At 42.2% G+C, this 22240-nt stretch overlaps 1 protein-coding gene across 11 annotated transcripts in view; it reads right to left on the minus strand.

The window, feature by feature from the left end:
• Positions 1-22240, minus strand: part of IQSEC1 (IQ motif and Sec7 domain ArfGEF 1) — a 1490190-nt gene that overhangs the window by 263492 nt on the left and 1204458 nt on the right. The window contains exon 1 of one of the 11 annotated variants that reach the window (XM_073592401.1): positions 7164-7590. The exons of 9 other annotated variants lie outside the window; for them this stretch is intronic. In XM_073592401.1, coding sequence (XP_073448502.1) covers positions 7164-7264 — 101 coding nt within the window. In that variant the 5' untranslated portion in view covers positions 7265-7590. Of the gene's footprint in view, positions 1-6953; positions 7058-7163; positions 7591-22240 lie in introns of those variants that run through there. One more of the 11 variants, XM_073592409.1, reaches the window with a different exon arrangement.

Here is a 22240-nt window from a genome sequence, read left to right on the forward strand (position 1 = left end):
CGGTCGAAGAAAGGGGATGGAGACGGGCGAGCGCCCCTCCTCCTGAGCCGTACCAGGCCGCATGCCCTCAACATGGGGTGGTGGGTGCTTTTGGGGAGGGGGCGTCCTGCGATCCCCCCACCACAAAGCACCTTGTCCCCATGTTGATGAGGACAAGGGCCTCTTCCCGACAACCCTGGCCGTTGGTTGTTGGTGTCTGCGGGCGGAGGGCTTATCGGAATCCGGGAGCCCCCTTTAATAAGGGGGCCCCCAGATCCCGGCCCCCCACCCTATGTGAATGAGTATGGTGTCAATAAAAAAACACTACACAGGTTTTTAAAGTAATTTATTAGACAGCTCCGGGGGTCTTCTTCCGGCTTTGAGGGTCCTCTTCCGGTTTAGGGGGTCTTCTTCCGGCTTCGGGGGTCTCGCCGGTTCTTCTCCGCACTCTCCGGGTCTTCTGCCAGGCTCCTCTGCTATCTTCTGCTCTTTTGCCGCTCTTTTGCTAGCGGAGGAGCCTGGTCTGCTGTCTTCTGCCTTTTTTCCTCTTCTCTTCTTCTGATGTTGATACGACGCTCTCTCCGGCTGGAATGCACTCTGGGTGCTCCCCCCTGACTTATATAGGCGGTGACCCCGCCCCCTTATGCCGTTACAGTCCCTGGGCATGCTGGGACTGTGACATTTTAGGGGGCATGGTACGTGATGACCACGCCCTCTAAAATGTCACAGTCCCAGCATGTCCAGTGACGGCATAAGGGGGCGGGGTCACCGCCTATATAAGTCAGAGCGGAGCGCCCAGAGTGCATTCCAGCCGGAGAGAGCGTCAACATCAGAAGAAGAGAAGAGGGAAGAAGGCAGCAGACTGGGCTCCTCCGCTAACAAAAGAGCAGAAGATAGCGGAGGAGCGCGGCAGAAGACCCGGAGAGCGCGGAGAAGAACCGGAGAGACCCCCGAAGCCGGAAGAAGACCCCTGAAGTGGGAAAAGGACCCCCGAAGCTGGAAGAAGACCCCCGGAGCTGTCTAATAAATTACTTTAAAAACCTGTGTAGTGTTTTTCTTATTGACACTTTTTCACTAGGTGAATGGGTAGGGGTACCATGTACCCCATACTCATTCACATAGGGTGGGGGGCCGGGATCTGGGGGCCCCCTTATTAAAGGGGGCTCCCGGATTCCGATAAGCCCTCTGCCCGCAGACCCCGACAACCAACAGCTAGGGTTGTCGGGAAGAGGCCCTCGTCCTCATCAACATGGGGGCAAGGTGCTTTGGGGGGAGGGGGGCCGCAGGGCGCCCCCCACCCCCAAAGCACCTACCCCCCCATGTTGAGGGCATTCGCGGCCTGGTACAGCTCAGGAGGGGGGGGGCGCTCGCCCGTCCCCACCCCCTTTCCTGACCGACCAGGCTGCGTGCTCGGATAAGGGTCTGGTATGGATTTTGAGGGGGACCCCACACCGTTTTTTCGGCGCAGGGGTTCATCTTAAAATCCATACCAGACCGAAGGGCCTGGTATGCCCCTGGGGGGAACCCACACCATTTTTTTATTTAAAATTTGGCGTGGAGTTCCCCCTCAAGATTCATACCAAACAGTGCTGGGCATTGGCGGGGATCCGAGTCGGATCCCCGTGCTTGTCGCTCATTGAGAAAGGAAATTAATTTTTCCTTTCCTGATGAGCAGCTCTGCGCTGTTATCCGCAGCTGACACAGTGCGCTGCGATTACCTGCGGTTATGTGCGGAAAGCTGCGCTAAATTGCTCCTGGACGCAGTCAATTCTATTTTTTCTATCCGCACAGAACCGCATGTATCTAATTCGCAGCTAAACGCAGTGTGTGAATGCGGTCATAGGAAAGTTAGAGAGCCGCTGGGCGGCTCCGGGAGTGAGAGAGCCGCTGGGCGGCTCCGGGAGTGAGAGAGCCGCTGGGCGGCTCCGGGAGTGAGAGAGCTGCCGCTGACATGTGCCGCTCCTCATAGTGTTGAATCCAAAAGAGGTCGCGTAGCGGTAAATTTCATACAAAGCAGCGCGATTTTCAAACACTCAGGTCTGATTCTCAATGGTTTGTAGAGTCCATGTGTTTGTGGGCGGGCTGCTGGCCAATCAGGGAGCCGGCGGGCGGGGGAGCAGAAAGATGACATCATCTCTCACCGCCCGGCGCCTGCCCTGCATCCCTGCAGTTCCCCCCCACCATGCAGGCAGCTGCGGCAGCAGAGAGATTACATCATCTCTCTGCTGCCTGTCTCTGGGACACAAGAGACCACCTTAGCAGGTGGCAAGTGACAATCTTCATCTGGTGACAGGCGACGTGGCAAGTGACAATCCGCAACATGTGGCAGGCAACAATCTGCATCTGGTGACAGGTGACGTGGCAAGTGACAATCCGCAACATGTGGCAGGCGACGTGGCAAGTGACATGGCAAGTGACAATCTGCAACATGTGGCAGGCGACGTGGCAAGTGACAATCTGCATCTGGTAACAGGTGACGTGGCAGTTGACACACTCGGGGCTCCCACTGATTCTGCATTATGGTGAGTTAAACTATTTAATTTTTTATAACAATGTAATAATAGTAATAATGCGCTTCAATCATCCTGACACCATAACAACCATGGTGCCATGATGATTGAAGCGCCAACACCAGCCATTTCCCCAATAGATGTACCCCAAAAAAATATATTTTCTGGCAGTGCCCCTCCCGAAACTAGACTCTGGATCCGCCCCTGGTCCAAGGGAGGATTTTCCATTGCTTCAGAGAGATTTTCTCTAACCTCCCCTGGAGAGGAAAGGAAAATCTCCCCAATGGAACAAAACAAAGAAAAACATGATAAAGGATTTAACTATTGTCTACATTTTCCAAATCTAATGAAAAGTTTTTACTTTTCAGTGACATCTGACACTTTGGAAAGGTGTAATATTACATTCTATAGTGTCAGGTCAGGAAGCAAAGATAAATCTCTCCAATGAAACACAAACAAAAAAGTAAAAAATAAAAACTGTCATGGATTTTAAAAATGTCCTACTTTGTCCAAAACAAAAAAGAAAGAAACTTTTGGCTAGAGTCATATTTCAAATGCAAAAGCTTTTGAAAGAAATATGCCATTGTTGACCTAATTCTGAAAATTCTAGACGCTTGGGTGGCTCTGTCACTTGATATGCAGAAAGAAAATTTTGAACTGATATAACGCTAAGTTCATACCTATGCATGTGGCTGCGGGTATTGCAGTGATTCCCGCACCCACAACTACCCACAGTGAAAACGTGCTGCTCTGAGAAAACGTGCGGGAGTGCCATTCATTCTGAATGGCACCCCCACGCATGTAAAAAGGCAGAGCGTTTGCAGTTGCAGGAAGCGCAGGGTAATTACATGGTCAAAATGACCATGTGATATTTGAAAAAGACGCATGCATCTTTTTCTGCGGAAACGTAGGCACAGCAGCCCATTCATTTGAATGAGCTGCTGTGCCCGCACAAACGCAGGCCGCAAAACCGCTGAGGTGTGAACCTAGCTTAATTATTTGTTCCATATTGGTGACTCAATGCTTTAAAGCCATGGAAACGGCATGCCAGCCAGGTGGCTAGACTTTTCACAAGGACAGTTTGGCAGTGGTAGATTGCCTGTTTGGGGTTTCTTTTAAGACTTAAAGTGTCATTAAAGTGTTACTAAACCAACAACAGTAAAATCAGTCTGTACATGCAGTAAAGCATGCTGGTTATACTCACTGTGGAACCTAGGGGGTTAATCATCTGCATTGTGTAAAAAGGCTGCTTGGTCCAGTATGCACAGATCCCCCTCTTCTTCCACTGACTCCAGAACATGTCCGAATAAGACAGAGCCTTTGGAGTCAGGCTGCACATGCTCAGTCTGGTGTGTATTGCTAGAGAGGTTTTTTTTTTTCTTGGAAAACTGCACGTGATCAGCACAGGGCCAATCAGCACTGTCCAGACAGAGGGTCAGGGGTTCTGGATCCTGATAGAACAGCCAGGGCAGTATGAAAACTCCTCCTACAAGCTTCACCAGGCACTGATAGTCACAAGACTGCTATATACTGCTGATGAGAAAAAGCATTTAGCAGTTTTTATCTACTAAATTGCATTTCCATGTTCTGTGTACTGTGGGAGACCAGATATTGTGAATGCAGGGTCTTTGGTTTAGTAACACTTTAAATGCAAACATTTTTTGTGTGCCAGTTTATTCACTGCTATCATCTCTACCTATGGTCTGAACCTTTCCATCCTTAATTATTTATTTTTGGTATCTTGTCGATCCTGGTGTTTTCATAGACCTCCCTGTAGGTAATAGCAACCTTATAGCAGCTGATCCTCTGGCTGCTATGTTGCCACTTGCACTGAGCATGCTGTATTCTTTCCCTGCAGTAGATCTATTAAGGGACCTTTGCATGATCAGTTTCTACATCAGTTTTTAGGTGGCTTCAAACAGCCAGTGGCTGCAATAGTGTCTATCAGCGCTGGGTGTCCACTTGAGAAAAAAAAAGAAAGTAAACCTCCTGCAGTGACATCTTTCCTGTGTGCTCTGCCCACCCACTGCACAGTGCGGGGTGGAGCAAGTGAAAAATTGCCACATGACCAAGTTGTACAAGGTATAAAAGAGGTATTTGGAAACAGAACTTTAACATTTTCAACATACTGTTGTTTATACTACTATATCCCCATATCATACATGTGAAATATTGGCTTTTAATTTATTGCCATTGTAAAGCAGAACTAAAGTTCCACCGTAACTCATTGTGAGCAGGCAGGCTTTTTCTTGCAGAAGAGGCATGTAATGTCTCTTCTGTAAAATAAACAACTACACCTACCTGCCTGATCAGAATGTAAGCTCAGCTGCACATGCTTATAGCGGCCGTCCTGATCTTGTGTTCTAGGATGACTAGCTCCTGCACAGGAGTGACACCATCTTGCGCCGGCCAATGAAGAGGCCTGAAAACTGGCACACAGGAGAAGACGCTGGCACCGGAGGGCGTTGGAAAGGTAAGTATCTCTGCCTTTAGTAATGAAGAGGTGGCATTCCACAACATCTCACTAGCCATGAAGCTATTGATGAACTAAAATATTTTGTACACTGAGTCCAGTGTAGACCGCACTAAAAGCACTCAATGTGCTACCTGTCATTCACCTATTGGACACATTTACAGATCTCACACATTTTTCTTCAGTACAGCAGCAAGTTTGAATAAATAAGAACTATCACAAGTCATTAGCGCCTCCAAAGTACTACTTTAAACTCGTTACTAGAGGGCTTGTTAATAAGATCAGGTGGCAATATGCCAGAAGGGATCACCGTTATGACGTACATGGCAGTGCTGCTACTAATTAGAACAACATAAATCTTAGGCCATGGTATAGTAACAGAGCTAGACAGCAGAGACAAGCCTTTATTGCATTAGAACACAGGTATTATTTTTAAGGCCCTTTCCACACTACTTTGCCCTTCTGTCTACCAAAATGTAAAAAAAGCTAACAGAAGACCTGTTTAGTTTTGCTGCACAGAATGTTGGAGCCCCACAGGTGTCAGTCACATTACATTACATTATTTGTGCTGAATTGAAGGATCAGAGTTGGACTGGCATAAGGCTCTGGTTACATGACTGTCAACTGTGGGGTGGGATCCCAAAGCAGTGGTATCTGCTACAAAGGTTCTTACAACTCTAGAAACTATGGTAGTGCAGTGGAGCTCCAATTGGACAATAGATCCAGTTTAAAGTATGGGTTACCTCTAGTGGTTATGCTCATAAATTTTGGTAACATGCTCACACAATGTAAGACTGCAGAGCAGTGTTATCTGCAGAAAAGATATGCATTTCAGGAACTTTGTTCTATCACTTTTTAAAAGCATGGTAATGTACTGGAACTTATATTGAAAAACAGATCCACTTCAGTGTATGAGTAACCTTACCTCAAGATGTTGTGTTCATTGTACAATACAACATTTTTGAGTTCTTTTCACTATGTCGTGAACTGAATTCAACGAATGCTGTTCATCAGAAATCAGTAGGGCATGTGTGCCTTTGAACATTCTTATTCTTTGCTTGATTCTTTTTCATAGGGTCCAGTAAACCCTGGAAGGAGTCCAGGTTGCTTACATCCACCAAGTGGTTAACTATTGGCTTTATTAAGTAAACTAATTTAACAAGAACTCACCACAAAGCCACTGTATGTATGTATTATATGGTCATCATGCAGCGTTTTTTTTTGACCTTTGCATGATCCAGAAGTTAGGACTGCAAACATCTACAATTGAAAGAGCTTGTCATATGAGTGTATAACAAAATGTTCTGCTGATTAGGCCCCTTCCTGACCCCTCAACATTTGTAGGGGCCTCTATAGACAATCTAGAACAGAATACAAAGTGTGAGTATTATATATCTACTGGATCATCCTTCCTTTAAAAACCTAGTAGACTTACAATTTTTTTGGAGTAATACATGTTTGCAAATGAGCTGCCACTACTAGCACCACTACAGGTTTATCAATGAAACATATCCATACTGTTTGCTGTAGAAGTGCCAGCTAGTTATTAAACTACATCTATAACATTTTTTAAACATGCTCTGCTAGAAAGACAATGTCCCTTTCTTACATCAGCGTATTGCATTCTACAAACATACACAATTTATATATACGTATATGTAACAACATAAAGTAGGAAATTTTGGACCATCTTCTGCAAACCCATTGTTCAAAGGGCCTGTGATGTTTGAATCAAAGAACCAAAATACCTAATTAGTATTTCAACAGGCCAGACACATCTGAAGACATCACAGAGTAGACAGATCCCTACAATGGCCCCACAACCAGCCCGACAAGGGTTAATGAAGAACAATACTCTGCATTCACACATATGAGCCTTCTCCATGACATGCAAAACGGCAGACATTGCAGACGATCGCTGCTGCTAAACTGCTCGGTTAAATCATTATGTCTCCTGCGGCACCATACCCTGCACTGCATCAGTCACCTACCTCTGATTCCATCTGTGGAAAACCTGGCGAAGGAGAAAGACAATCGGCTTTCCAGGTAAAGCATTGCCTGTGTCACTTTGCAGTGGATATTCCGTAGTGACACAGGAAACACAAAGCACTTCTGCTTGAATAGGAGGATGCAGCTAAGTCAGTCCCTCATTGTCGAACAACATGCAAGCTATATCATACTGTACTGATCAGCACATTTACCTAACATTGTGGCGAAGGGCTGGACCGTATAGCTTTCTCTGTTCAATAGCTTGTCCACTAAATCCGGGAGAATTCGCAGTCTCGGTGGTGATTGCAGACATTAAGAAAACCTTATTGCAAGGTCAAAGGGCTCTTCATCCTTACAAGACACATTCCGGGGCTTAAGCGATTGGAGCTGAACTGTACATAACAGATGATGCAGCACGTGACTTAATGGAATTAAATGAGTCTTTGCTTCACGAGGATGGTTACTTAATGGTATTAAACTGCTCGCTGTGTCTCAAGTGTTTACAAAACCCAATCTAGATGCATCAAAGGATTTAATTTCAGAAAAATGTATAGAAAATCGTGACTGCTGTAGACATTAATATGTTCACAAATGTAGGCAAACATTAATTAATCAAAGTCTTATGTCCCAGAGCTTCTTAAAAATCAAAGACAAGGACAAGTCTTGGATTACTACAAACCAAGGACAAACACCATAACAGTGAATGCAGGCCATAAATGATCATAATATTCCACAGCTAAAGTAAAATTCAGTGACACTTACAGAGAATCTCCATACATCCACACTCCACGGTAATAGACATCTGTGCTCTATAAATTTGAACATTTCCATTAAATATGCATAAGAATGATATGATACTTGTGCCCTCAAGCCGTGATTCCCTGCAAATTTTCTCAATGCGTCGTATAAGATGCCAAATTTAGCGAGATGTCTGAAATCTTCCTTGAGAAACCTGTGTTTATATACAGTACAGTGGTGAGAGGTGTACACAATACACATCAGGCATTCCATACGTGTCATCAGCCAGGACTTCCTTAAAACTGGTTTTACTACACAAGAACTTAACTCTTGCAAAGCTGCCAGGCATGACAAAAGTCGTTTTACATTCAAAACAGCTGTCAAACAGTGAGAACGTCCTCACTGTACTTGTCAGAGTCTGCAGATGCAGAGAACTAAAGATACTTATAAACTGGGATCTATAGCCTATGAAACACCTAATGTTTGTTTATATAGGGCTAAGTAGTTAAAGCGGTAGTAAACTGTCAGATAAAAAAAAAAAATTTGCACCTGCAAGGTAAAGGCACCGCATACTAGCACATTATGAAAGACTTAACTTGGACGAAGCCCTCCAGCAGTGCGCTGTTACCACTGCAGAGTCTTCCATCTTCCCCTGGTCTTTCTTTTTGGGTTCAGGGACCCCAGCTGTCTGATTGGCTAAGCCACAATGACTTTGAAGTCTCAGCCAAGGCACACAGCTCTGAAGAGTATGCCATTCCTTCAGAACGCATGCACTGGTGATGTCACTGGCTGCTGCTCGCTAGAATATCTCCTAAACGGTGCACGTTTAGGAGATATTCACTTTACCTACAGATAAGCTTTATTAGAAGCTTACCTGTAAGTAAAAATAAAAATAAGCGTTTACTACCACTTTACGCTGGGTTCACACTGCAGCACAGAGCGGCTCACAGCAAGGGTCCGGTGCGTCCCTGTTCACCATTTCAGGTCCAATTTAAAGCGGTGTTCCAGCTGAAAAAAAAAATTTTAAATAGACCAGAAGACGTACAGGACCCGCTCCGGAGGTGTGTGAAGCGGCTCCATAGAGAGCCGGTCACAATCTCCTAACATGCAAATTGGGTGCAGGGAAACCCGCATCCAATTCGCAATAGTGTGAACCCAGCCTTAAGGCTCCTTTCACACAGATGCGGTGTGGTTAGACAGCACCGCGGATGCAACTATGTAAAAGGCTTCAGTGGGGTGAATTTACTAAAAGCAAATAGACTGTGCACTTTGGAAGTGCAGTTGCACTCATTTTCCCCAGAGCTTAGTAAATGTAGTAAAGCTTTACTTTGTAAATAATCAGGTGCAAGAAGAATAAAGCATTTTTGCTTGCACATGATTGGATGATTGACATCAGCAGATCTTTATCACATATGCTAAACTCTGGGGAATATGAATGCAACTGCACTTCCAAAGTGCACAGTCTATTTGCCTTTTCTAAATCCACTCCAATGCCTCAATGTAGTTCATAGGCAGGCAGAATACATAGGCATGGGAATTATTTGAAATGTATCAGACATGGGGGGATTTCATAAAACAGGTCCACATAGAATCTGGTGCAACTGTGCATAGTAATCAGCTTTTGGGTTTTAAGGTACATTCACATTGAACGAGGGATTGAAATCGTGCAAGTTCAGCTGAACTCAACTCGGACGATTTCAAACTTACATTTCAGTGCAAGTTCGGGGGCAATTTGAAAGACATCTGTACAAGTTCATGCACAGGTGTCTATTGAAATCGCCCCCAAAGTCGCCAAAAGTAGTGCAGGAACTACTTTCGGAAATCGGTGTGACGCCGCAAAGTCAGCACCGCATTGAATGGTACAGTGCCGTTGCCGGCAATAGGCTGCGCAGATGAGAACTTATTGTCAAAGCTTAATTGAACATGCTAGAAGCTGATTGGTTACTATGCTCAACTGCACTAGATTATTTGTAGACCAGTTTTAGTAAATCATGGACTTTAAAGCCTATCTTTTTTGGAGAATGTTTTTATTGTTGTCTGTGGCCCCACTAATAAGATGTATCTAACTTCCTCACTGTACAAGTGACACAGTATCTCAAAAGACAGAAAATAAAAAGGTATCTTTTAGTAAAGCAGGGAAGCGTTAGAATATCAGTTTGCTTTTTACTTCTATTTGTACCTTCCTGTCTTAGTGACATCCATCTACCTCATTATTTGTCCTGGTGTCACCAGGAAAGATCACAAAAGGAGTCACAGATGGCAATAAAGACTTCTTACGCTATTCGGCCTCATGCACACTGGACGTTATAAAAACAAGAGTAGCTTTAGCTGTAGAAGGGTGCGTTAAAAATGTAAGTTTTGCCACGTTTTTGCATTAGTGTTTCCACTTTTTAGCAAAACTATACCCCCAAAAAAGCTTATGGCTCAAAAACGCTCATAAACGCAGACTAGCCGTTTTTCAGGCATTTTTCAGTGTAATGCCCTGTACACACGAGAGGAATGTCTGACAGAAAAAGTCAGACGGAAGCTTTTCATCGTCTATTCTGATCGTGTGTAGGCCTCATCGGACTTCTTTTTTCAAAAATTCTGACGGACCTTGAAATGGAACATGTTCTAAATATTTCCGACAGAACCAATTCCTATCGGGAAAACCGCTCGTCTGTATGCTGTTCCGACGTACCAAAAACGACGCATGCTGTGAAGCAAGTATGAGACGGAAGCTATTGGCTACTGGCTATTGAACTTCCTTTTTCTAGTCCTGTCGTAAGTGTTGTACGTCACCGCGTTCTGGATGGTCGGACTTTGGGTTGACCGTGTGGGCAAGACAGTTTGAATGGAATTCTATCTGAGTTCCGTCGGAGGAACCTTCGGAGTTTATTCCGACGGCAAAACTAGTCGTGTGTACACGGCATTAGTGTTTTTACAGCTGAAAAACTCTTCGAACCCACTAGTTCTGGGTTTTTTTTTCCAGACAGAAAATGACCCTGCCAAAAAACGCTGATAAAAGCCTATTTGTGTATGGACACATAGGATAACATGCTGGAGAGTTTAGTGGCTGCAGAAAAAAACACCTGAAGCCAAAAACAGCAGTTTTAAAAACGTCCAGTGTGCATGAGGCCTAAAAAGTAGAACAGTATAAAAAAAACATATAAGGTTTTTCAGTTCTTCATTAGGGTGGAACTGTGGCCAGGTGGACTTTCAACTATTTATATACAGTATATGTAACAAGCCATAAAAAAATAAAATAAAGTAACGAGCCCTCATATTCGTCACTGACCTCTGTATTAAAGTGACCCTGTCAAGGGCTCGAACTTATAAGGGCACTAACCTGAGAAAAAAAAAAAGCAGTTTTATACATCTAGCCTTCTAGCCTATTTGCTAAACCTATGCTCTGTATTGCCTCTCCCAGGCACCGAACCTTTTAAATTAATTTACCGTAATCTGTTATTTTATACAGAAAATCCACACATAGCAACACAGAGGTTCAGCTGGAGGACAGGTGTGTATTGATGCTTGTGCTGCGCCCGCTGCGGTGTAACTTATTTTTGCTTCTTGCGTCACCAATCATTTAAACTTCTATGGCAGGAATAAATCTGAGCTATAACTTATTATTGCCCTTTTTGTTATATTCAGTCTGCTGTGTGAAGGGCAGAAAGTTCCAGTATCACTTGCATGTTCTAGGAACACCAGGTTTCAGACAAAAGTGAGTGGGATAAGCTGGCGTAGTGCAGCAATGTCTAGACAACAAAAAAAATTATTGCACACCCAGTATCTACGCTTCCTGTAGACACCTTAAAGAATAACTGGAGACAAAACATTTTTTTTGTTTTGTTTTGGATAGAGTGGAGATGGGTTACAACACTGGTAAGGTTTTTAATGCTGTCTATTTGACTTTGACAAATTTTAATAGCTAGAGCAGTGTTTCTCAACTCCAGTCCTCAAGGCACCCCAACAGGTCATGTTTGCAGGATTTCCCTCAGATGAAACGGCTGTGGCAATTACTAAGGCAGTGAAACTGATCAAATCACCTGTGCAAAATAATGGAGAGCCTGAAAACATGACCTGTTGGGGCACCTTGAGGACTGGAGTTGAGAAACACTGGGCTAGACAAATGGGCTGAGCAACTCCAAAACGGTGGCTCTTGTGGGATGTTCCCAGTCTGCAGTGGTCAGGACCCACCAAAAGTGGTCCAAGGAAGGAAAATCAATGAACTGGCAACAGGGTCATGAGTAGCCAAGGCTCATTGATGCACATTGTGCCTCTTGCTGACATGACCCCCCCCTGCAGTCTCCACCCCCAGCTCTCTAAGCCCCTTATGCAGCTGAGAACAGAAGTTATGTGATCACTTAAAAAAAAAAAAGTATTTATCATTTGTATACACACACACCCAAATGTTTTGCCTTGCATTTTTATTTTAAACTGAATGGGTTGTTTTACAAGATATACTTTGTTTCACATATTTTTCACATATACTTTAACTGCGGGCAGAGGGCAAACGTGCACTGTCCAGTGCCACTGTCAATCTGTAAACTAGGCAGACAACTGCTGTGGCTGGATGATCACCTAGCAGTACAAATATTTAGGACACTATGCGCCGGGGCGAATGCCCGGAATGCATAATTCTTGCATTCCGGGCATTCATTGCTGGGCACATACTGACCTAAACGTTTATACTGCTACGAGCACCGTCCTGCCACAGCAGCTGTCAGAGTGGCAGTGGGGTTGGGCGGTGAACCTGTGCCCTTTGCTTGCAGCGCCAGAGCCCCATGCACTGTAACTAAATGCCAAGTGTGCATAGAGCCTAAATGTTACTAAACAGGGCAAGAGGCGGATATCAAATCATGTTAGGATACTTACACTAGTCTTATTAATTGATTTATTCATTCATTATTACAAACCTTCATTAATGTGTATATTTTCTATTTGCCTGGAATTAAATCTCAATAATTTGTGAAAGCTTTGGAAAACTGAAGTCTGAAATTGTTCTCAAAGTTATCCCAGGCGTTTCTGTGAGTTCTGCTGAATGTACCTGAAAGATCAGTGAAAGGAATAGTATACAATATCTGTAAAGAGAACTCCTCCATTTTAAAAACTTTTAAAAGTAAAAGTATTGCGTAACAGCAGACTTTGTAAATGATATTACATTAATTAGCAAAGCTTCCTTCGTGATCTGCTCTGATTTAGTTTTACTTGGTTACTGGCATTTACTTTCCTGATTTTCTGCTAAGCCCTGCTAATAGGAGTGCTTCAGTGGCCAGTATAGGTACTCTCACTCATGAGGGAGTTAAAGTGGAACTAAACTCTCTCAATCAACATTAAGTATTTTAGAAGACGACTGGGAGAACACTTGGTCTCTGCCAGGGATAGATTGATCCATTTTAAATTTCTCCATAGAATCTACCTCACCTTTGCCAGATTGTCAGGAATGTATCCATCTAGCTCCGCTGAATGCTGGAGGTGTGTTTACGCCCCTGCTAATTTCGACCATATATTCTGGCACTGTTTGCTGGTCGAAAGCTTTTGGTCAGAAGTGACGAAATGTATTACAGAAGTCCTGGTCATTCCGATGACTGCTGCTGTATCTGCTTGGCTTGGTGGAGAGGGTGATTCCGACCAACGCGCATAGAACCCTACTTGATACACTATTATTTAATGCCCACAAGGCAAATATTTCACACTGGAAGAAACATTTAGCCCCTACAATGCCTTTCTGTAAGGCCTGGTAAATTCTATGATTCCCTATTATAAAGCCACATACCTGTCTCGGGGGTGCTAGACAAAAATTGACAATGTCTGGCAGGCATAGTTGTCCTCTCCTTCCACTTGTATGTAAGCTTGACATCAGTCACTGTTAGTTAACTCCTCTACTTTGACACAGGTTGAATACCCTACATAGATAGATCATTGGCAAGTGTGTCAGATCACCGAAGGCCTTCTTTCTGCCTGGATGTAATCTTGTATTGTCTGCATTTTCCGGTACTGCTGTGATTACTTTGATGAGGAAGGGCCACACAAATCCATTTGTCACCCATCACTGTCTGCTGCTAAGCACTGTTGCAGGTATTAAATGGTCCTCATGCCAAAGAAGTCGGTTTGCATTGTGGGAGGAAAATAGGGAGTGAGGGATGATTGTTTTTTCTTGTTTTGGATGTTTAGTTTCTCTTTTAAAGATTGGTTTTCCTTAAGTCTCAGGTATAAGCTACAGTTGGGTTAGGCTGGGCCCTGCCTATTTCTTTGGTATGGAATATACTACTAGGTTTATGTATATACTGTAGTGCACTTATTTAAGGTGCGTTTGTCATCTTAGAATTGTGCAAAAGCTAAATAATTTTTCTTTTTTTTTTTTTTAAGAAAAGGATTGTTAATCCTTATGCTGCTAGTATTAGCATTAGTTGCTTCCTGGTTTCTAGCCTAGAACAAAAACATGTCATTAACCCCAGGAGTTTTCATGGGCCTTCTTTCATCTGGAGGAGGGGCTTTCCCAGCTAAGCACACCCTCTTGCCTGCATGCCTGAGCTAAGGGCAGATGGCTTCAAGGAAGTAAATGCTACATAAATCATCTGTCCTTAAACAAGATGGCCATGGTCAAAAATGTTAGGGGGTGTTTTTCAAAGTGACTGCTCAAGAAAATAAAGCATGGACATATGAATGGATGGGGACGTTTACTTTGGATATTAAAAATGAATTAAAAAGCATTTTACATTTGTTGGTGCTCAGATACAGTTTACTTCTGCTTTAAATCGTACAGGGACACAAAAGATGCTTTTCTGGGTAATAAAGGTAATAGTAGGCATCCTGTGGTGTCTGATCCTAGGCAGGACTTTTATTTTTACAAATTTAGGATGGAGATTAGGTTCACTTTAAAGAGAAGCGGTCATCTGCAAAAGAGCATTTACAATTTGATGGAATTGGGCTGGAGGGGTTAAGAAATTTGTTTGAGACTGCACTTTACATTAGAACTGCATATCTATGGTTGGCACAACTCCTATGTATGACTATACCTTCAAGCTGTGCATTCTGATGAGGGGTCTCTGAGATTTCATTATAGATTCCTAGTGAAATAAAATTCCATAAAAAGCTCACATTATCACATTTTTTATTTACACTAAATAGACAGAGATGGTGTCATGTCATAACCCTATCTGACATCTTCTCAATCACATGTTCTATAATCAACCTCACAGTGCAAGTTTTCCAAGCCTTAAAATATATGCAGCTAAATTATTGTATAACTCTCTCTGGCAGTGCCAAAAACAAAGAAAAGTGTTTACTCAGCAAACAAACTAACTTAAATGAAAATATTAAATGCTGCTTTTAATTGCATGCATTTTAGCTTGCTCAGCATCACAGAGAAAAGGTGCACTCAGAGCAAATGAGACGAAGATTTTCCACTAAGACTTGCACAGCACAAAATCGTCAAACACCCACAAGAGAAAACAAAAGCAGCAGAAAATCATTTTTTTACATTAAGGGAAACCTGCACTGAGAAAATGTGGGCTGCTGTTGTGGACTGTGAACACATTCTGGCTGTCATGCCGATCTAGTGGCTTCAGTATTTTTATACCACTGACCCAAGACAAGGGTGTAGATATGGAAGTCTCACTACATGCTTGTTCCTGAAGTCAAAGACAGCCAGGCAAATAGCTTTTCCAGGATGAGTCTTGCAATGATAGCACCAAAATTTCCGTAACAGCAGGTTAGTTCACATTGGCATATGGTATCGGAGCTTACCAAACACCTCATGTGTTTATCAATCATTGATGCATGTTTGAAAAGCATTCAGTAAGTGCATACAAGTTTATTTTGACATCTGTCAGAAGCTAGGTACATTATCTGTTGCCTCCAGGATTCTCCAATCATCCTCATAAGCCTATCAAGCACTTCACAAATGCTAATCAACATCAGAAGCTTCCTAAAGCGTTTAAAAAGCATTGTTGTTGGTTTCTACAAACAGCTAGGGGGAAGTGTCTACAGTAGCCTCTCTCAACCTTTTTAACTTGGAGGAACCGTTAATTAAACTTCTCGGGAAACCTCAGCTACTAATTGTTATATCTACAGATTATAAAACATTAGCCTAAATAGTAAGTAGTAAATTTAACAAAAAATGTAAAAAAAAAAAACATACGTAAACGTAACATACTTTGTGTCACCCAGTGCTGCTCTATATGACAAAAACATTTTTAGTATTCACACTGAAATTAAGCAAATATTAATAGAAAGGAAAGAAATGCAGACAGTTAAAACTCTAGTGCTCCCTAACAGTGCTGGTCAGTCAAAAAGTGACCCTTTTACACTGATAATCAATGGAGATATGCCCCCTTACTGGTGGTCAGTGAAGGGCTCTAGCACACTAGTGGTGAGTGGGAAGAATGCTCCTTTTATTTGTAATCATTGGAAAAATACCCCTTTTACAGATAACTGAAATGGCCATAGATGCCAGCAGTAGCTTATCTGAGAGGCAGAAAATGCCCATTGCTCAAGAAACCCCCTAGCAACCGCTGAAGGAACCCTAGGGTTCTACAAAAACCTGGTTGAGAAAGCCTGGTCTACACCTAATCACCAACTGGAAATTGTTCAAAGTATCCACATCAAAGCAGGGTGACGCAAAGTAAGCACTTATCTCAAAATTTATGCTTGCACATTTAAATATCTTGGAAACAGATAATTAACGATGGCTGAAGACTTCGAACATGGAAGAAGACCAGGTGCAATTGGAAGTGTCAGCCATGGAGTAATGTACAGACGCTGCAGCACTGGAAGGAAACACACTGCAGGGTAAATGTACCATAATGTGCAAATAAGCTGCGGTTTACTTCTGCTTTAAACCTCTTGTTTATTCTGACAACAAAAAGTGTCAGTAAACCTGTTACATTTAGCAGATAGACCTAGTGTTCTTAGGGTTATAATTCCTTCTGTACTGTCACCCAATAGCGGCATTGGCAGGTCAAAAGGATGAATGTAATTGAAACCTTTCTTGGCACATATCTTGAAAAGTTCACTGTAGCGAGTTAGTGATATCTTCACTAATGACAGTTGCTAAATTTCCACTGTTTACTAAAACATCTCAGTCTGTAGCTGGCATTCTACATGAAATGGCCGGTGGGCTGCATTGCCTGGACATATAGTCAGCCCCAAACAGTGTTGCAATTCTCCACAATAAATTTGAGATGGATGACAAATCCTAACAAAAGCAGCTCATTCCATCCATGTAATGAAAGCATTCACTACACATTTTGCTACAATTTATAGACCATAATTACATTGTAAAGGTGTTTACAGATATAATAGAATGTTGTCTCCGTGAGCAAATGCATGAAAGAATTTTGGGAGCCATCAGTACGCATCTCCTTATACATTATGGCAGACAATACAAATCTGTAGCTTTTTCAAAGTATTTTAGACTGTGGCTTTCAAATGGCAAGGCAGAAATATGTATGATTTACGTGGTATTGTCAGATCAGTCATACTGGAGGAGGGGAACAGTGTCACTACAGTAAATACTACACTCAACCAACAACCACACTCCACCATACCAGTCTTATTAAAAAATAAGAAATAATCAGAGAGCCAGTCATCAATGGGCACATGTAATAACCTCTTTAAAAATGCCAAAATAGTGTAGAATTATCTCTCAAATTACTTGATTTTTTATTATTTACTTGTATTCTCTTCCTGTATGAGGATGCATGTTGGGCTTTACTATCTGAAGCTTAGTGCAGCCACTCAAAAACCCATAAAAACACTAGTACAATTCAAAAGCACAAAAGTACTTTCAGAATTACATGAAAAAAAGTTAAAGCTTTTGGTCATTGGCAGCTCTATATTTCACTAATAATCTGGAGAACGTGTCAGTTTTCAGTTTTGAGCTCAGCCAGGAGACATGTTGGTCTCGATGGGGGGCTTTACAGCCTGACACTCAAGTACAATGTCTGCTCAAATGGGCAGACTGACTAAATAAAAACACACCAGCCTATTCTTGGAAGACAAGGCTACATGATTGTAAAAATTAAAGAGTGGATATTTAGATTTTTCCAAGTGTCCATTCCTGACTGCTTATGTTTTGTCCCATTCACATTTGCATAAGTAGGTGCAATGCAGGTGCAGTACATTAGAAAAAGTCCTTCTTGTTGCATTTGTAATGTGGTTTCCAGAAAAACAAGTGTTACATAGAGTTCAAACTGTAAAATGTGCATGTAACAGGCTCCCACCATGCTCAAAGTACATACAAGTCCCCCCACCCCACCCTAAATAAAAAGTGGCAATACAAACAGCACATTTATCTTTCTAAACATGATAAATAAAGAATATTTTTTCATGTGTTGCCCTACATAACACCATGTTTGTCCTTTGCTTTAGCCAGCTGTCTGCTCTTAGCTCATTCTTTGCTGTGTCAGTCCCAAACAGTGCTTTGTCATATTTTTAGATTGATATGGAAATGTGGAGCTCATGTGACCGACAAGTACAAAATACTTTGATGTTGAGTCCGTGCTGAGCCTTGGGCTCTAGTCTGATCATTTTTGGGCCCTGTGTATGGTTTATCTAAATTACATCATCAAGCCGAATCATCTCATGACTCATGCATAACACACATCCATGGAAACATGCAATTTCATTTTCTCAGACTGACGGCAGCTAAAATGCCATTTAAATAAAGGCAATTTAGTCTCATGTGAATTTGTATAATACTGTAATTAAATATGTTTAACTGTTCCATTACATCCTAATAGGCAAGAAATGCATCATGCTGTTAAGCCACAAGTCTTTCATTAAACAGCAAAATGATTTTCATTCTTTACAAGTGTCACAAATACCATAATATCACCATTAGCTACATGATGTTATGACGGGGGTCAAATATGCTCTCTGTATGTGAAAATAATTGAGGGCTATTAATAGCATTTTGGAAATTAAATGTGCCAGTCACAAAACGTGTTATTCATTTACATACTGTATAATGTAGTCTGCATACATGAATCCCTAATGCTGGCAGCAATTTCCAACACTGATTGCAGAACAAAGGCCCAGAAGGCAAGGTGAATATCTTATCTCAAGCTGCAGTCAGCAGGGGGCAGCAGAGAGCCAAAGCTTTTATGGTTTTCTCCCTGGAGATGCAGGTAATCAGTGTTCCCAAACTTTAATCAGTAATATAACACGATCATAAACTTTGCTGGGCCAACCACTACTTGCAATATAACCTGGCACACTGCTTTAGTTGTATTTTTACAAGAAAAAAATAGATTAAAAAAAAAAAAAAAAAACAGATGTGCATGATAGCTTTATCTTGTGGATCAGCATAATTATATGTTTTGTCTTGTGGGGCTTCTTTAGGTCAAATTTCATTTATTACCGCAGGTAGTCAGGAAGTAGGGGCAGCAAGAATGGGACACTGGCATTGATTACTAGATCGGTACATTTGCATTGATTTTTTTTCTTCCAAATCTTTTATTATATGTTTTCTTGATCATTATACTGAAGAGGAGCTCCGGGCTCATTCAGAAAAAATTAAAAGTCAGCAGCTACAAATGGGCTGTTTTACAAGGTGATCATTTACAAGCACGTTAACAGATGTTAATTCAAGGCGCACTGAAATCGCACAGAAATAGTGCAGGAGTTTTTTTGGAGACAAAGCAATTTGAACAGTTCCATTGTCACAAATGGGGTGCGACTTGTCATGCGACTTGAGTCTGTCACACTAGTGTTAACGAGGGCAAAAAGGTTCTTTTATGTGTATGCCATTCACATCCCAACAATCAAACAGTGTATAGTAAGTACAATTTACTTTGGCCCTGAAGCCCATCCAGGCGGACAAAACATAGCTGCTTGTTAAAATGGAACTGAACTATTACTGGTTTACAGTATAAGGAACATCTAGAAGTGTACCTTTTACTGTTGAAAAATAGCAGTGCACTTCCTGATTTGTGAGGTTACATAGACATTCCTGTGCCTGCAGCCGCAAAAGCTGTATATCTGCAGCGTGAGATCTAAGGCACTGCTGCCTCTGACTGCTAGTCTCAAGAGCATTGGTGATGTTACTGAGCGATCCAGTTGCAGTGCGTTTTTAAAAGTAGTGTATGCATTACTTATAGCGCGATCCAGTGCAAGTTCACATTGCACTGAATCACATAGGAATTGCACAGAAACGTGCACACTTAGGCCAGTTGCACACGGACATAAGAATTTACAGATGTTTATACTCACGATCTTGTTGACAGAAAGCCTCATAAAGACCTTGCATAAATGTATACACACGTAAAATTCTTCTTCATTGCCAGTACTGTAATATATGTGTGTATACACACATAAATTACTGCATTCAAATGCAACATTTTCTATTTTGTTTTACAGGTCTGTACTCATCGCTGTATTACTGATCTTAATGCAGCTGTATGCATTGTTCCATAGATAACAATGCATCTACATCCAGATCAGGAAAAAATTGCAGTTTCTACTCCTGTGTGTAAGTGACCTAGCTCACTCAAGTTAGCATATACTCCCACAAGTCATGTATGCACACTGTGCTTTTACCCTCTCACACCATCTCCCATATGTGCCAGCTACCCCTACCCACTTGTACGTACTCTGACTGCCCCCAGTCAAAACAATGGTAAAAATTGTTAGTCAATTTTTTAAGAGTTTTGAAAGCAGTATACCACTGCTGACTTACTATTTGCTTTATACATGCTTTCCAAATATTTATTCCTCTTTGCTTGCCTTTATACGGCCCTTAGGGCATTTTTTCCTTCCACCGATAGAGGACACTATTCCTCCCACTGATGCCAGCAATGGGGCAATATTCCTGTTACTGACATCAACAATGGGGTACTATTTCTCCCATTGACACCAATGATGAAGCACTATTGCTTAAACTAACACCAACGATGGGGCACCAATAATTACTGACACCAACAGTGGGGCACTATTTCTCTCAGTGACACCAGCAATAGGGCACTATCCTTCCCCACTGACACCAAGACAATTTCTACTCCAGTTGGCCACAGTCTGGAGGACAGTAAACTGGCTCTTTGTTTAGAAAGTTTGGAGCCCCTGCTCTAACCAAATGCTATAGGCTTTGTGAAAATGGTTATATACACTGTCAGCGAGCAGCTAGCCTTAAAATCATTAGTAGAAATTAACACCAAACATACCTAAAGCTGAACTTCAGAGAACGGAATATGCTTCCTTGTAGTGGGGCTGCCCCCACACTGAAAGGGTTAAATGCCCTGCAGCCTCTTCTCCCCTATGCTTTGGCAGTCGCAGGTCCCCTGATGTCATCAAAATTCAATGCAGATTCCATAGCCCTGCACTGGACTTAATGACTTTGAGGGGGAAGATGTCAGGGCATAGGGGAGTAGTGAGGACTGCAAGCATACACAGGGTGCCGTGAAGAGGCCTTGGAGCTTATGCATGCATTTGCAAATGCATGCTAACTAAACCCCTGTTTTTAACGCAGACTGTTGGACAGGTTAATTTGGTCAGTTGGCAGACTGGTTTGTGAGTTGAGCTATGGTATATTCTGTTTTTGTCTATCAAGTAGTGGGGAGAGTTAGCTGCTTGGGAAGGGGAGGCTTGGGTAAGTAAAACCACTTTTACATGAGCAGGCATTTAACCCATTGCAAAGGAGCAGTTTTCCTTTACCCAAAGATAGGCTTCAAGATTCAATACACAAAGTTAATACCATTTTTTTTTAAGTGACAGTTATTTTCAATAAATGTCAAATGAGATTGGAAAATTACAGTCATAAAAAACAAAATTCTTATGCTTGTGTAAAACTTTGTGAATTGAGCCTATAGAGCAGGGATATGCAATTAGCGGACTTCCAGCTGTTGCAGAACTACAAGTCTCATGAGGAATTGCAAGACACTGACAGCCACAAGCATGACACCCAGAGGCAGAGGCATGATGGGACTTGTAGTTTTGCAACAACTGGAGGTCCACTAATTGCATATCCCTGCTATAGAGTAATAAAAGGCAATTATATATAAATCACCTGTCTGAATCATTATCATTATTTAAAAAAGTAGTGATCTACTCATAAACGAAGAGCTGGATACATTCCTACGTTAGATTCCGCAGCGTCACAAGCAGCTAGTTCGAGTTTTGTAGTGGTGTTTATACTAAGCAGAGATGTTCATAATCATCCTGCAATACTTCTCTTGACAAGTAACAGCCCAGTCTCCTAATTGAACCTCCTGGGCGGCTGATGGCCTTTTAGAGAAAAAGGAATCTGTCATTTCTGGCTTGTGCAGGAACCCAGAAAAGTAACCTCAGGGAACTGCCATCCTGAGCTTTATAGGCCCATAGGCAATACAGACATTCACATGATAAACCAATTAAGCTGGTTACTGGTTAAGTGATGACACCCTGACCTGCTCCAAGCCTTTCGGTATCAGAATATTAATACAGTGACTGGGGTCACATCATTTGCCTCTGCCAGAGGGATGCCAAGAGCATCAAACATTTTTCTATTTTTCTGTGTAATGGGTTAATTTATAAGCCAAATGCAGAAAAAAATTACAGGTTATAATAAGAAAGCCACAGGGAAAATGCTGTT

The sequence above is a fragment of the Aquarana catesbeiana genome, linkage group LG07 (genome assembly GCF_042186555.1).
Source record: "Aquarana catesbeiana isolate 2022-GZ linkage group LG07, ASM4218655v1, whole genome shotgun sequence".
NCBI classification, from domain to species: domain Eukaryota; kingdom Metazoa; phylum Chordata; class Amphibia; order Anura; family Ranidae; genus Aquarana; species Aquarana catesbeiana.